Below are 15,578 nucleotides of genomic sequence, written 5' to 3'. Positions count from 1 at the left end.
ATCACGTACACACAATAAAAATAATAATCACTGTATCCTATTCACCTTAACTTGGCCCAAATTTTCATCCATTTCTAGCTTATAGAATGTAGCTCGGTGGTAGAAAAAACACAGCTACAGCTCTACATCCTTTCCATATCGCTTCTTTGTGACTAGCACCATACTGCTACAGTTCAGATTTCAAGATGGAGAGATTGGAAATTTTAGGCCAAGGTAGTGTAAGAGCAATAGAGCACTGTACATTACTACCATCAGGAATATTAAACTTTGTAATCACTATAACTTCTTCAATTTTACAGCTTCGAGGATGTAAAATTAGGATTATAGTTCCTTACTTTGCCCACAAGACCTCGGGCCAAAAAATTAGACACCTGAGCAGGCCAATTTGTCCATAAGTAAAGAATTCTGAATAGGGAACATCAGTCAACATTAACTTTTTTTTTTTTCTTTTTTACCTTTCCCTTTTCTCTAATTTTGTTTAATAACCAATCCCTTTTCTTCCAGTCACCTCCCTCATACAATCCCCACTTTATTCTTAGTAAATCTTCTATCTTATACATGCCATTCACACAGACAGCCTCCCTCATACACTCCAACATAATTCCATCTTACTCTTGATCTGCTTCCATTTTTAATACATCCCACTCACACACACACTCTCTCATATATTTCTCCAACTAATTCCATCTTATGCTGTTTTAATCTCCCTTTTCATACATCCAATACACACGCCTCCCACATATTCTCCAACTGATTCCATCTTTTTCATGGTCTGTCACCTTCTCATCTTCCCCCCATCCCACACTATCCCCCATTCTACAATTACATTTAAACTTATGCACTAGGCGCAAGAAGCGACTTGTCCATGAACTTCTTCTTGGTGAAACACAGCCACCACTTTGAAGGCTTTCCATCGGGCGTGTTGAAGACGCGTTCGCACACTCTCAAACCCGTTTCTTGTCTTAGCTGCTGGAGGTATTGCTGCATCAGTTCTGTGGGGAGATATACTGTTAATACTGTGTCTTCTATAACTCAACTCTTAGCTCAGTAAAATCATCCATCATAAGTTGGAATCAATGCAGCATGCCCTCATTTAAGGCAATTGGCTTCATTTTTGACAAAAAAATCTGAATTTTTTAAATATTCTGATAAAATTCCACAAAGTTCTGGCATCCTTCCTCTGTCTTTGTGCAAAGTGATATCATTTTCATTCATTCATCATCCAATCCTACACTGCCCCATGAGGAGCGTAGGAGCCCGGGGCTAGGCAAGTTGGCCCTGACATTTAAGATGAATGACCAGCCTCACTCATCCCTGAGTGGCATTACATGAGCAATAAACCCCAACCACCCCTTGGATATAATCTTTCATCGGCTCAATCCTACTGGAACACCGTAATTACCCACTAAACCACCAGGCGCCAAAATTTGGTTATATGGTTACCACCCATCGTAGTAAATGGTTCCCTGCTGTACAGGAAACCATTTGGCTTGTCACTCAGTGTTGAGTCATCCACAGGCAGATGGAAGAGGAAAGAAAGACAAGAGGGAGTGTAAAGTCACCCGTAGGCAGAAAGAAAAAGAAAGAATGAAGGAAAGAAGGATGGAGGAGAGGAATGGGCAGACACCCGAGAACAGCCCTACATCGAGTGGGTGGATGGTGAGCACATCTTCAAAAATGAATGTGTTTTAAAACTGTGTTTTTGTTCACCCATATCAACCACTCAAGTGCAATTTCAGCTCTCGTACATGCATCGTGATGTAGCTTTGTGGAAAATTTACAGAGAAATATCCCCCCTTTTTTATAGATAAATCATCGACAAAATACTCCTTCCTTCAACACCAGGCATCGTTTTTAGTGTCAGCTGTATACTCAGTGTGGCCAGAGGCATGAGAGAGAGAGGATGTGTTGCTCAGTGCTCCATGACCTGACAACTTTGACAGTCATTTTCAGAGAATATGTTTTTAACCTTTGGACTATATTAGCTCCTGAACTAATCAAGCTATAGAAAAAGCAAAGATACCACTGGAAAGCCCTTAAAATTTACTATAAATTCTGAAATTGGAATGTTTGTATAATGATATGTTTGGTGTACAGAGCTTGCCAAACATCTAGGAACTTTGTACAAAAGGAAACTTAGATTTTCATTAAAAAAAAAAAAACTAATATTCTTCTAATGCAAATATCATACAATGTAATAGATAATCTGTAAAGCAACTCTTTATGATCAGTTTGCCACACAGCAAACCAAATTTTATGCATTACTTTCAGAACCTGTTAATTTATTATAATTCAGAAATTTTTGACAAAAAATCTCTTAATAAAAGTCTAATATCCGAATTTAATGAAACTTACACATAAACAATCTCTCATGTAAATCAAGAGCTGATGTAAATTGCAACCTCCTAACCCTAATAGTTTAAGAGCAGCATGTCGATAGTGATGAAGGCCTTAACAACTGGGATGTGTTTTTGAAAACCGATCATATAGCAAATGATCACATGAATTTAGCGTTGTTGTCGCAAAATGTATAAGCAAGAAAAACAATTGTATAATGAGAAATCAGGCATCATAATGGTAATGTAAGTGAAAATGCAATTGTTTATTGAAAAAAGGTCCCCCAATTCTTTCTGATCATATCACATTTCATTGTAAAAGCAAAGGTCTACAGTACCAGACTTTTCCCAGCTAGGAAAGGACAAATAATGGTAATATTAATGTTCTGGGGTCCTATGACTCGCTCTCATCTAATGGAATTCATCTGGTATTAAATGGAATAATATACTAGACTGTTCTCACAATGAAAGTGTTGATGGTGCCATTCATATGAGAGCTTCATGCTGTAAACACCACAAGAGCCAAAGGTCTTTCCTAAGCCAAAAAAATATATAGTGTGGTATGAATAAAGTAAGGCATCACATTATCAGCAAATTGGAACACACACAAATGGGAATGCTGAAATGGATAGGTAAGACATCAATGGGTGACAGAGAGAAATTCGGAATAAGATATTAGAAAATTATGTGAGCTGGTACCCGTAGGTTGAAGACAGTTTATCCATTACTGCCTATAGTTGTACCCCTGGGATTTTGGAAGGTATTTGCCTACTGGCTCACATACGCGAAGCATGTACGTCCACACTTTAGCATTTCCATAATGTTTGACTTTTGAATGTGGTAGGGACATGCTGAGAAGAAGGGGGAGGGTGACTGGCTGAGGAGGGTCACAGGTGTGAATGTATACAGAAGAATGCACAAAGGCAGAGTGACGAAAACTTGGGATGAGGTCCTGTGTGGTGACTTTCGGGATAGGAAACCGAAAAGCAAATTAAGGTTGTGACAAATGGAGAGCTACCATCAAGGAACAGACCTAAATAAGCTATAGTTCTTTCACCTTAATTTTGCCCAGATTTTCATCTTTTTGCAGCACATATCACATAACCTAGTGGCAAAGGACAAAAATGCTAAGGCTCTGCATCATCTCCACAGCAGTGCTTCGTGACTAGCATCATTAGTGTTAATATATTATTTCAACTTGGCAGTCAAGGTGATGACAATTTTAGGCTAAGTTAAAATAAAAACAGTACAGTATAGTACGCTCAATGGTCTCTCAGCATAAATAGGATTGAATGAAAAGCAAAACCTGCACAAAGCCTGCATACTAACCCAAATCTGCATCATTCTTTGGTTTGGCATAGACAGCGTTGAGTGGGAATCCAGGATCGCCAGGGATGGGGAACTTTGACACTGCCAGGGAATACATCTCATTGACACCAGTGTTCTTGTCTTTGCACTTGGCCAGTTTCTTGAGGCACTCCGTGATGTACAAGGTGACATAGATTAGGGTGCGGTCACATTCACCCTGGAGGGATTAAAATGTTACTACCACCACCCTCATTTTAATTATGAATGGCAATGGTAAAATAGCAGTAAAACAAGGCAATCTACCCTAACTTTGCACATCTTAAAATCAACACCGCTTTGAACAGATTTGTCCGTTTAAGTTACTAACCTTACCTTCATATGGCCTAATGAAGACATTACTGACACTAATTTCGTATCCCCTAAAGAAGGCAGTATTAATCTTTACATTACAGTCCTAGCAAAAATATATGCCTTTGTCAGGTGAAATTAGATGCATTAGAGTAATGAAACACACCAATCTACAGTACCTTAACTTACATACATCCTAAAGAACATATGAGTAATGAATCGGTGCACAGGATAACATTACATAACGCACCTTAACTTCATATGTCCTAAAGAACACATTGGCCTTGAAGTACTGTAATGCCTCGTCAATAACATCCAGGCCATCCCCTGCCATCATGGGTGCTGGCCCACGATATTTAGTTTTGAGGGGCAGCATAGCCATGTTGCCAACCACCGACCCAGGGTGTGGCAAGTTGCAGTGGTATGCCTGCAGAGAAGAGCAGGAATTGGTTACATTTTACAAGTACAGTACTGTATACTGATACCAGTTATAAATGAATAATGTAAAAATTTATATATACAAAAAAATTCATACGCTGTATGTAGAGTATATATATGTTGTATACAGGCATACCCCGTTTTAACGATGCAGTTGGTTCAGTATAAACCCATCGTTAGCTGGGGTATCGTATCTCAGAAAAGATTTAACACATAAAGTACTGTACAGAGATGTGCTTTTGAGCCTTGGCTTTCCCCCAAACCAAGCCCTAAACCCACCCAAATGAGTATAACAACAAGTTTCTAGCTAACCTAAACCCCCAGATAACTTTACAAGGTAAAATAAGTCTAAAAGTAGTTTATAACTCACCAAAACCCATTAATAAAATCTGAAGATCATCAAATATGAGTCTAGAAAAAATCAGACTTCGTAAACTGTATCCCAAAATGACAATGTTCATCCCACCTATGACTAAAACACATTAATGTCTAAAAACAGTTTATAAATCAACCCAAACACAAAATTTAAAGTACCAAAAATGATACAAAAAAAAATATATATCAAAACCCATCATTAAACCGGGGTCTGGCCTTCATTTGGCAGGATATAGCGGTAGTGTATTTCTATCCCCATTGCTAAGCTAGGGTACTGTATCTCAGGGTATACCTATTATACTGTAGTACCCTTCAACCTACTAACATTGCCTATTCTTAAAATAAATTCTTGCTACCTCCAGATCTCACTCTATTTGCAAAAGATTATTTATATTAAAGGGCCACTTTGAAGTCTTTTTAAGAAAAAAAAAAAAATCTGGAAAAAGACGTCGTATGAAGCATTAATGTAATCGGGCTACTTTTTTTTTTTTTTTTTTTTTTAATGCGAGGAAGAAGGAACCAAAGACCATGAGCCCACAATAAGAGTTCCCTCCAAGAGAAAAACAAAATACAAGAGAGAGCCAAATTCAAGATCCATTCATTTCGAGATGCCTGGACACACTGCGTTTCAAAGATTGGAGATCATAGGCAGCAGGAAATACAGACAGAAGGAGACAGTTCCAGACCTGACATGTTGCCTAAATTGAAGGACTGGGAGTAACGGTTAACTCTTGCATTAGAGAGTTCAGCAGAAAAGGGATGAGAGTTTGCTGCTAGATGGGTGCTACGCGCCCGTCGTAGAGGTGGAGGAATGCATGCAGACAGTTCAGAGGAGCAGTGACCATTAAAGTAGTGATAGAAAAGAGATAAAGATGCAACAGTGCGATGAAGAGACAGAGGTTGAAGGGAGTCAGTAAGAGGAGGAGAGTTAATAAGATGAAAAGCCTTTGACTCCACCCTATTGAGAAGAGCTGTATGTGGGGAGCCTCCCCACACATGAGAGTTGTACTCCACACAGGGGCGGATAAAACCCCTGTATAGAGTCAACAATTGCGCAGGGGTAAAGAAAGAACAGAGTCAGCTTAGCACACCCAATCTCTTGGAAGCAGATTTTACAAGAGATGTAATATGATCTTTCCAAGATAAGTCCCGAGTAAATGAAACCCCAAACATGTTCAAGGATGATGCAGGATTAACCCCTTAACCGCGGGGCGTCACTTTCGTGACGCTCGGGAGCAAGGGATCATACTGCGGGGTGTCACTTTTGCGATTCTGTTATTTTGAATTCGCCAGGGCTTTCAAGTTGTAGCTTGTATCATCTATCAGTACTGCCAATGTCCAACACTAGTCAGCACTCCTAATCTCAGCTGTACTCCCATTCATTGTTGACAATTTAGCCATTTCTCCCCGTTCTTGACTCCCCTCCCTACCTTCCCTCCATTACCCTCTCCTCTCGCCTGCCCGGCTGTGCTACGCTAAGAAAATCTTCCCTGGAATTTTCCACTGATTTCATCCATTGAAATAAGCCCTATGCCCTATTCTTATACCAAATAATATATACCAAAAAAAAACAAGGCAAGAGTGCCATACACCTGGAATTGGCTAATTATCACCTGACAACACCTCACGTGCGCTCGTTCACTAATTTTCGCTGTTTATTTCCCCTTGAAATATGCCGTATAATCTATTCTCGTACTAAAAATATATATAAGGAGGGAAGGGAGAAGCCTAAGTGATATTTACATTCACCTGGAACTACCTAATTTATAAAGTATTGTCTAGATTTCCAGCCACTCATTTCACAGCTATATATTAGCAGCTCTCAAGAGGCTGACATTGGCAGTAATGCATTCTCCCTAGGTGGGCCACCCCGGCCCACCACTATCAGTTCACCGTCGTCTTTCAAGGTGAAAGTACGTCAGATTCGCTCCTGCTAACTTCCGCCACTTTTTAGCCCCATGCAAAGGGCCCTGTGACCTTTACCCCCTACTAAACCTTGTGTGGAAAGAGGTAAAGGGCTGACAATTGATAGAGAGTGACTACGATCTTCCTGGTGAGTAAAACAGTGCAAGTGGAATTGTAAATAATGTGTAAACAGCAAGTGAAAGCAATGAATGTAAATATAAGTGAACAGTGGAAAATAGTTTTTTAAGTTACTTCATGTGACAGTGCATAACACAGTGTAAATAAAATAGAAATGTAAATAATGTAAATAAAATAGAGAACGTAAATAGATGTGTAAATGAGTAGTATTATAAGAATATGAGTATATATACTAGGAGTAATGAAAGTGAAAGTTTCACTCTAGCATGTATGAATTCTATGAGTTATGAGAGTGAAGGTGAAAGTGACATTCACTCTCAATGCTAGTATACAGGACGAGAAAGTGAATGCTACGTATTTTACTGAAAGAAATTGAATCCCTACAGTGACAATAAACTACTATTACTGATGGAAACTTATAGATAAAGACTGTAGATATATATAAGTGTTATACAGTAACAGAAATATAAACTGTGAGTGTTTTTTTAAATAATAAATGACAGACACCAGCGGCGAACGATCGGAAGTAGGAAGGTCATACGCCCTCGTAATTTTCATTGCTTTCACATTTTTTTTTTTTTTTTTTTTTTTTTTTTTTTTTTTTTTTAGTATGGATTCCAAACTATTTGAGAATCATAGAACAGTGTTTCTAGTGATAATATCAGGCTGTGGTAATCATATTACGGGTTGTCAGGAAGTGTAAAGTGGAGACTTCGTTACCCAACTTCAGAGGTCTCCACAAGTCCTACGGTACTCGACGAAGGCTCAACAAACACCCCAGGAGAAAGCTGAAGGTATGTGCCATAAGCATATGTGATTTTAATATTCTAGAACTAATAACTGATTTTTGGCAAATATTTTTAGAGAGTCTGTCGGAGTGCGAATATGCCCGTGGGAGCCGCAAGAAAAAGCAAAACAAGCCCGCGGTTAAGGGGTTAAGCTGAATATTATTAAACATTAGTGGGTATACCTGTGGAAGATTTTGACGGGTTGATAGGTGCATTAAAAACAATAAGATTATTTTTACCCCAGTCAGAGATACAACCCAAGTCAGACATTAGGTGTGCCATAGCCTCATCCCTTGTTTGTTGAAGTAACTGCTAAGATGGGCGTTGCGAGAACCGAATGGAAAGGTGAAGGGTGGAGTCATCAGCGTATGAGTGGATAGGGTTAGATGTACAGCTTAGAAGGTCATTGATGAATAAAAGGAAGAGAGCTGGTGATAAGACAGAGCCCTGAGGAACACCACTGTTGATAGATCTAAGAGAAGAACGATGGCCATCTATAACAGCGGCTATAGAATGACCAGAAAGGAAGCTAGCTATGAAGGCACAGATAGAAGGATAGAAACCGCAAGAGGGCAGTTTGGAAATTAAAGATTTATGCCAGACTCGATCAAAAGCCTTTGAGATATCAAGTGCAATGGCAAAGCTTTTGCCAAAGTCCCAAAAGGAGGATGACCAGGAGTCTGAAAGATAGGTGAGAAGATCGCCAGTGGAGCGTCCCTGACGGAACCCGTACTGACGATCAGAAAGAAGGTTGTGATAGGAAAGATGCCTTAAAATTTTTCTATTGAGAATTGACTCGAAAACTTTTGAGATACAGGATGTTAAAGCAATTGGACAATAGTTAGAGGGTTGAGAATGGTCACCCTTCTTTGGGACTGGCTGAATGAGAACAAACTTCCAGCAAGAAGGAAAGGTACAAGTTGACAGACAAAGGCGAAAGAGTTTGCCTAGGCAGGGTGTAAGCACAGAAGCACAGGAGGGACTCCATCAGGCCCATATGCCTTATTAGTATTGAGGCCAGTGATGGCAGAAAATACATCAACTGAAGAAATTTTATGTCAGCCATTAGGAAGTCGGATGCGGGAAGTGATAGATGAACAGCACCGGAATCATCTAAGGTGGAACTGGAGGAGAAAGTCTGTGCGAAGAGATCTGCTTTATCAGTAGAAGAAATAGCTACAGAACCATCAGAGTAGAAAAGAGGAGGGAAGGATGATGAGGTAAAGGTGTTAGAAAGGTTTTTGGCAAGGTGCCAGAAGGAGCAAGAAGAATTCGAGTTGGAGAGTTGAGAGCATTTAGTACAGATGAAATTATTTTTAGCAGAGCGAAGAACAGACTTAGCACAATTCCGGGCAGAAACGTAAAGATGATGTGATTCAGGGGTGGGTTGGCTCCGGTACCTTTTTTATGCCCTCTCCTTGTTGCGGACAGCATTAGAACAAGCGTGATTAAACCAAGGCTTTCTTGCGTTAGTCAAAGGATATGAGAAAGGAATGTATGCTTCCATGCTCGAGAGAATAACCTCTGTAAGGTGCAAGGCACACTCAGATGGCCCCCGGCCATGGAAGCAATAATCATTCCAGGGAAAATCAAAGAAGTACAGCCCGAGGGCCTCCCAATCCACGGCTCCAAAATGCCACAGGCGATGTTTCCCTGGAGGGTCCACAGGCCGTACCGGAGTGATAGGACAGGTTAAGGTGACAAGGTTGTGATCGGAGGAGCCCATCGGAGAGAAAAGATTAACAGTGTAAGCAGAAGGATTAGTGTAAGGAAGAGGTCAAGTATGTTGGAGCTCTCTCCAAGGCGGTCAGGGATACGGGTAGGGTGCTGTACAAGCTGCTCTAAGTCATTAAGGATAGAAAAGATGTAGGCTTGTTCACCAGGTGGATCCGTGAAAGGAGAGGAGAGCCAAAGGTGATGGTGAACATTGAAATCTCCTAGAATGGAGATTTCAGAGAAAGGAGAAATGGATAGAATGTGTTCCATTGTAGAAGATAGTCGAGGAATTTTTGACAGTCAGTAGAATTAGGGGATAAGTAAACAGCACAAATATATTTAGTCAGAGAATGACAGGAAAGCCGAAGCCAGAGTGTAGAGAATTCAGAAGAATCACGTTCAGGAACACAAGAGCAAGATAAGTTGTTGCGTATATATACACAACAGCCACCTTTGGCTTTGAAATGAGTATAGAGAAAGTAGGAGGATACAGAAAAGTTTTTTTTTTTTTTTTTTTTTTAATGCGAGGAAGAAGGAACCAAAGGCCATGAGCCCGCAGTAACAGTTCCCTCCAAGAGAAAAACAAAATACAATATAGAGCCAAATTCAAGATCCGATCATTTTGAGATGCCTGGACACACTGCGTTTGAAAGACTGGAGATCATAGGCAGCAGGAAATACAGACAGAGGGAGACAGTTCCAGAGCTGACCTGTTGCATAAATGAAAGACTGGGAGTAACGGTTAACTCTTGCATTAGAAAGTTGGACAGAAAAAGGATGAGAGTTTGCTGCCAGACGGGTGCTACGCGCCCGTCGTAGAGGTGGAGGAATGCAAGCAGACAGTTCAGAGGAGCAGTGACCATTAAAGTAGCGATAGAAAAGAGATAAAGATGCAACAGTGCGGCGAAGAGACAGAGGTTGAAGGGAGTCAGTAAGAGGAGGAGAGTTAATGAGACGAAAAGCCTTTGACTCCACCCTATTGAGAAGAGCTGTACTATGTGGGGAGCCTCCCCACACATAAGAGTTGTACTCCACACAGGGGCGGATAAAACCCCTGGATAGAGTCAACAATTGCGCAGGGTTAAAAAAAAAGAGCGGAGTTGGCTTAGCACACCCAATCTCTTGGAAGCAGATTTTACAAGAGATGTAATATGATCTTTCCAAGATAAGTCCCGAGTAAATGAAACCCCAAGCATGTTCAAGGATGATGCAGGATTAAGCTGAATATTATTAAACATTAGTGGGTATACCTGTGGAAGATTTTGTCGGGTTGATAGGTGTAAGAACTGAGTCTTAGATGCATTAAAGACAACCATATTATTTTTACCCCAGTCAGAGATACGAGCCAAGTCAGACATTAGGTGTGCCACAGCCTCATCCCTTGCTTGTTGTTAGTTGCCTCAGACAGCTGAGTCTTGGTTAGAAAAAGAAGGTGAGGTTTAGAGGAGGAGAGGTGGTGCTCAACAGAGCTAAAGTTAGAGGAAAGGCCGCGAATGTTGCAGAAATGAAGAAGAAGAGAGTCAGACAGTGGTTCCAGGCACCTCGAGTCGTCACCAGGAGAGGGGCGGAAGGTGGGGGCATTTATGGTCCTCCCCCCTGGTGACTCCAAGGTTGGGTGATAAGACATACTAATACCCTGCAATCATTACACTCTTACGATCTAATTTTATCCTTGTCTTCAGAGGCAACAACCAACTGCTCAATTATGATGTGATTGGTTTCGAATGACAATATAAACTTCATTAAACCATCGCAACGTTGGGTCTGGTTAGTACTTGGATGGGTGACCGCCTGGGAACACCAGATGCTATTGGCATAACGTTCTCCCTGTGTGTCAAGTGGGGTTGGTGGAAGATTAGTGCCCCTCCCTGTAAAACAATTAACTCTAAGCCACTGGCCACCCCGTTTGGGATACATGGCGTCTGGCAATGAATGATGAATGAAACCATTGCACAACACACAATTTCCAACCTAATTGCCATGTCATCAATCCAATGTCCAAACATTATTTACTGAACTATTTCTAATATTACAAGGCAAATTTACTTTCATCTACCATATATTTTCTAATCTGTATACAAGTGGGCTAAAGAATATTTGGCCATATACTCACCACCATGATACTAACATGTAACAGACACACTCCCACACCATCCACTAGGGCTGGGCAGGAATCAATTCCTGCGATTCTGAGAAAGCTATTTCAGAATCAGTTCCCAATTTGAGAATCAGTTCCCATAATGTGATTCCACAGACCACTGACTGGCATGAGTACAGTGAGAGCAAGACAACAACTTGCCACATGGGCATGTAGCTGTTGGGTGTTACAGTATGACAGACAGTGGCAATGCGGGTGTACTGACGTCTGACTTGGAGGCATATTTGTTAATTACATACCTGATTTAATTTGATAACAAACATCACTCATATTTAGCTTTTTTTCTCTCTTTCTCTGTATGAGTGTGATTACAGTATTACACAGCTACATGATTAAAAATTTTTAGACGTTATATTTTTCAGAGGATAGGAGATTTTTGTTATTAAAAAATACATAAATAAGGAATAAACATCTTCATTATTTACAGAAGTTTCTTGTAATCCTAAAATGTAAATGATTAATGCATACTGCATTTATATTTTATATGCTACCCTTCCACGCTTCCAAGACAGCAGGGTTGACATGGCAGAGATTAGAGATTATTATCATTAGCAGAACTGCGAGGCATGGGGAAGGTCTCCTAGTTGCACTGCCCTCTATAAGACATTATTTGCTTAAGAAATTGATTCCAGTAATTCCATTGGCACCGAAAATCGGAATCGTCGATTCCAATTTTATCGATTCTTGCCCAGCCCTACCATCCACCTGCTCAATCGTGTATCAAAACTATTATTCTAATTTAGCTACTTCCAATATTTCAAGGCAAATATAAACTTTTCAGCAAATGTATTACCTCCTTTAGTTTGTATATATGTGGATCAGGGAATATTTTGGCCAATATATTTATCGGCATTGTGGCATACATGATAAGGTATGACGGACACTCCCAAACCATCCACCTAGTCATCAATTGTATCAAAACTACCTCATTTATCCAACTTATTTCCAATATTTCAAAGCAAATACACACTCATCTAATATATTACCACATCTAGTTTGTAAAATTATAGGTTAGAAAGTACTTTGGCCAGTATACTCACCGGCATCATGGAAAGCAAGTGTATTTATGACAGAAGGACACCGCCTCTGCCTATCAGTGTTTACATCCGGCCGTCTAGCGTACACCTTTGTAAAGTTAATATACATTTTTTTTCGATTCCTTTAACAATGCTTCAAAAGTGCTTTTCTAGAGAAATTTTACCTAGTTATTTTTTCTGTGTTAAATGGATCTTTTAGTACATCGTTAGAATAAAATTACAGAGATGAGTCATTCTTCATTATCATAATGCTTTGTGATCAGCTTGATTTCTTTACTGAATTAATGTTGCGTAACAAGGAATTGAATATTAATCAACATAAACTGCCAGAAAATGATAATACATTGCACAAAATAGTGAAGCCAGTAGTGAAGCCAATAGCCGCCATCTTGCTCATCAGTATTCAGAGTGAGGCATAGGAACTTGAGGGTTAATACCATCACCATTAACCCCTTCATTATAAAAAGATCTGGTAGAGGCATTGGTAATATGAAACTGATGCCCCCCCCCTCCTCTCTCTCTCTCTCTCTCTCTCTCTCTCTCATTTATATGGCCATCAAATCGGTTCGTCAGCGTTTCCCAACCTAGGGGGCTCGTCTCCCTGGGGGGGGCGTTTGAGATTGCTAAGGGGGGCGTGGGGTTATCAAAGTTCAACATAGGGCTAGGGCATTCAAATGCATACAGGGTACTCCCAAAGCTATGTATGAATAAGAAACTTTGATAGGAAAACTTCACAGCCGTCATTTCGAGCAATCATGTGTAGTGTTGCCATCAAGCCTCTTAAGCATCCATATGGAACAGATAAAAACATCGTTGTTTAGGCGTCAGAGGGGAAGGGGAGCATCATGAATACGGTCCTGACCAAAGGGGGGCGCAGTGTTAGAAAGGTTGGAAACCCCTGGTCTATCACATACCTCTCTCTCTCTCTCTCTCTCTCTCTCTCTCTCTCTCTCTCTCTCTCTCTCTCTCTCTCTCTCTCTCTCTCTCTCAATTGTTTAAGATTTTGTCACATTAAGCCATGTGTTATGCTGAGTGTTTTTAGGTCGACTTCTCGTCCCAAAAACACTAGCGACTGAGCGGGGTCCTCTTCCGGACCGGAAGTAAAGCACCAACAAAGTAACAGGACATAAAAACCAGGCAGTATACCTTAACACATCTATTGCCTTAATTCTACACCGTTCCAATATAACACAGAGTGATATTTGAGATACAGGAGACAGAGACACATCGTTAGACTTTAACACCACAAGATACAGTTACACTTAACACACGATATAATACAGGTATACCAATGTCTTTATTATATATGGAGATACCCGTATTTCATTTAAAGCCAAAACATATATGCACTTGAGAACAAGGGGAATGAACAAGGTTAAGAGTCCGTGGGGGAAATACTACTGTAAAGAATACAGGGTGCGGATCGCGACACTTGACACTTGACACAGTCACCGGCGGCACTTCACACAGGCTTTTGATTCTCCCGCGCTCCCTAGTCTCCGTTCACAGTTACTGAAAGTTCTTTTATTCTGGGGCTTGTACAATTACTCTAAATTCTCTTACTGGCGGTCCAAGTACTTTTCTATTCTGCCGGGTATGCAGTTCTTTTAGATTAATAGCAGCTGTCACTGGTTTTACACTGGTCTTTACTCGGTCACTGTTCACTGTTCTTTTCCCCTGGCTTATTCTCGGTACAAGGGGCGTCACTTATTTACCCGTGTTTCCTGGGTGGGGTACACTCTGTCGTCGGGGCGTGAGGAGAGGGCCCTAGGGGGACTCTGCCTGCAAGGGGCAACACACTACCCTCAGGGGAGTCACTGCCCGGGTCCTGGTCGTCGGTGAAGTGCAGGGAGCCCCTCCTGTCTGGGGGCCTCGACCTGAGGGGAGGCCCTTGCCTTGGGGCCTCGTTGGTGGGGTGCAGGGAGGCCCTCCTGTTTGGGGGCCTCGACCTGAGAGGTGGCCTTCGGGACTGGGGCCAAACAGCTGGAGGAGGCGGGCCTGTCGTCTACGGCTCCGCGGGGTGAGGGAGCCTGGGTTACCCTCGCCTGTGGTCTGCTGGTCTCGCCTGGGGGTCCTGGGGGTGTGGTCGTCTGCTGGGAGAAGCGCCGACATGGTTGGGCTGCGGCCTCGTCTCCGTCTGGTGTCTACAAAGAACAGAGATTTCCCAGGCGTGGGAGGCAGGCCCGGTTTCGGTCCTTGCCACCACTCTGGCGACACCTTCGGGGCAACACTTCCGGGTGGTGACGAAAGGTTCCCACAGGGGGACGAGGTAGGAAAAGGATCCACGGAGTCCGTGTCCTCTCCTATGTACAAAGAGGGAAGCACAGAGGCGACTCTCTCTCCTGGGTTTTCTACAGTCGTGGCTAAGGGTCCTCTTACCCTGTTACCCACCTCTACTGTAGTCTTGGGCCTCTGCCCTTGGAGTGGCTAAGGGCCCCCTTGCCCTGGCGCACTCTTCTGGCCGTAGCCTTGGGCCTCCTGCCCTGGGAGAGGCTAAGGGCACAACCGCCCTGGTGCACACGTTAGGCCGTAGCCTAGGGCCTCCTGCCCTTGAAGTGGCTAAGGGCACAACCGCCCTGGTGCACACGTTAGGCCGTAGTCTAGAGCCTCCTGCCCTTGAAGTGGCTAAGGGCACTACCGCCCTGGTGCACACGTTAGGCCGTAGCCTTGGGCCTCCTGCCCTTGAGGGTGTAACTATGGCCGTCGCCAAGACGTTACTTGGGACTGAAGCTTGTTCAGTCCCAATTCTGGCGATGGTTGTCCCGCCCGCAAGGTCATTGGCGTTTTCCGGTCACCTGGTGTCGGGGTAGTTGCGGGGAAAAGGGGCTCAGGACCGTAGTGTCCCGGTGACCCTCTTGACCTGGGTCACTAGTCCCACCGTTGTGTCCTCCTGGGGTGGTGGTGTGGTAGCGGCCCGGTGGTGGGGTGGGGGGTGGCGGGGTGGGTGGTCCGGCGGCGGGCATTTTACCATGAATGATATTTTTGGTGGGTATCGGTGTTAACAGACAATTCTAGTCACATAAGGAGAAAT

General features: G+C 42.3%; 1 protein-coding gene across 1 annotated transcript; it reads right to left on the bottom strand.

The window, feature by feature from the left end:
• Positions 1 to 234: 234 nt before the first annotated feature.
• LOC145394420 (actin-related protein 2/3 complex subunit 3-like) lies at positions 235 to 12,630 on the bottom strand. Its single transcript, XM_080268287.1, has 4 exons — positions 12,551 to 12,630; positions 4,243 to 4,419; positions 3,666 to 3,861; positions 235 to 992 (listed from the first exon to the last, which is right to left on the bottom strand). Exons 1-4 carry the CDS (start codon positions 12,557 to 12,559, stop codon positions 835 to 837), a joined length of 540 nt encoding a protein of 179 aa, XP_080124413.1. The 5' UTR covers positions 12,560 to 12,630; the 3' UTR covers positions 235 to 834.
• Between the last annotated feature and the right edge of the window lie 2,948 nt (positions 12,631 to 15,578).

The sequence above is a fragment of the Coenobita brevimanus genome, chromosome 27, assembly GCF_032717465.1.
Source record: "Coenobita brevimanus isolate Jiangsu-jjx chromosome 27, ASM3271746v2, whole genome shotgun sequence".
Lineage (NCBI taxonomy): Eukaryota > Metazoa > Arthropoda > Malacostraca > Decapoda > Coenobitidae > Coenobita > Coenobita brevimanus.
This window is presented reverse-complemented; position numbering and strand designations above follow the sequence as displayed.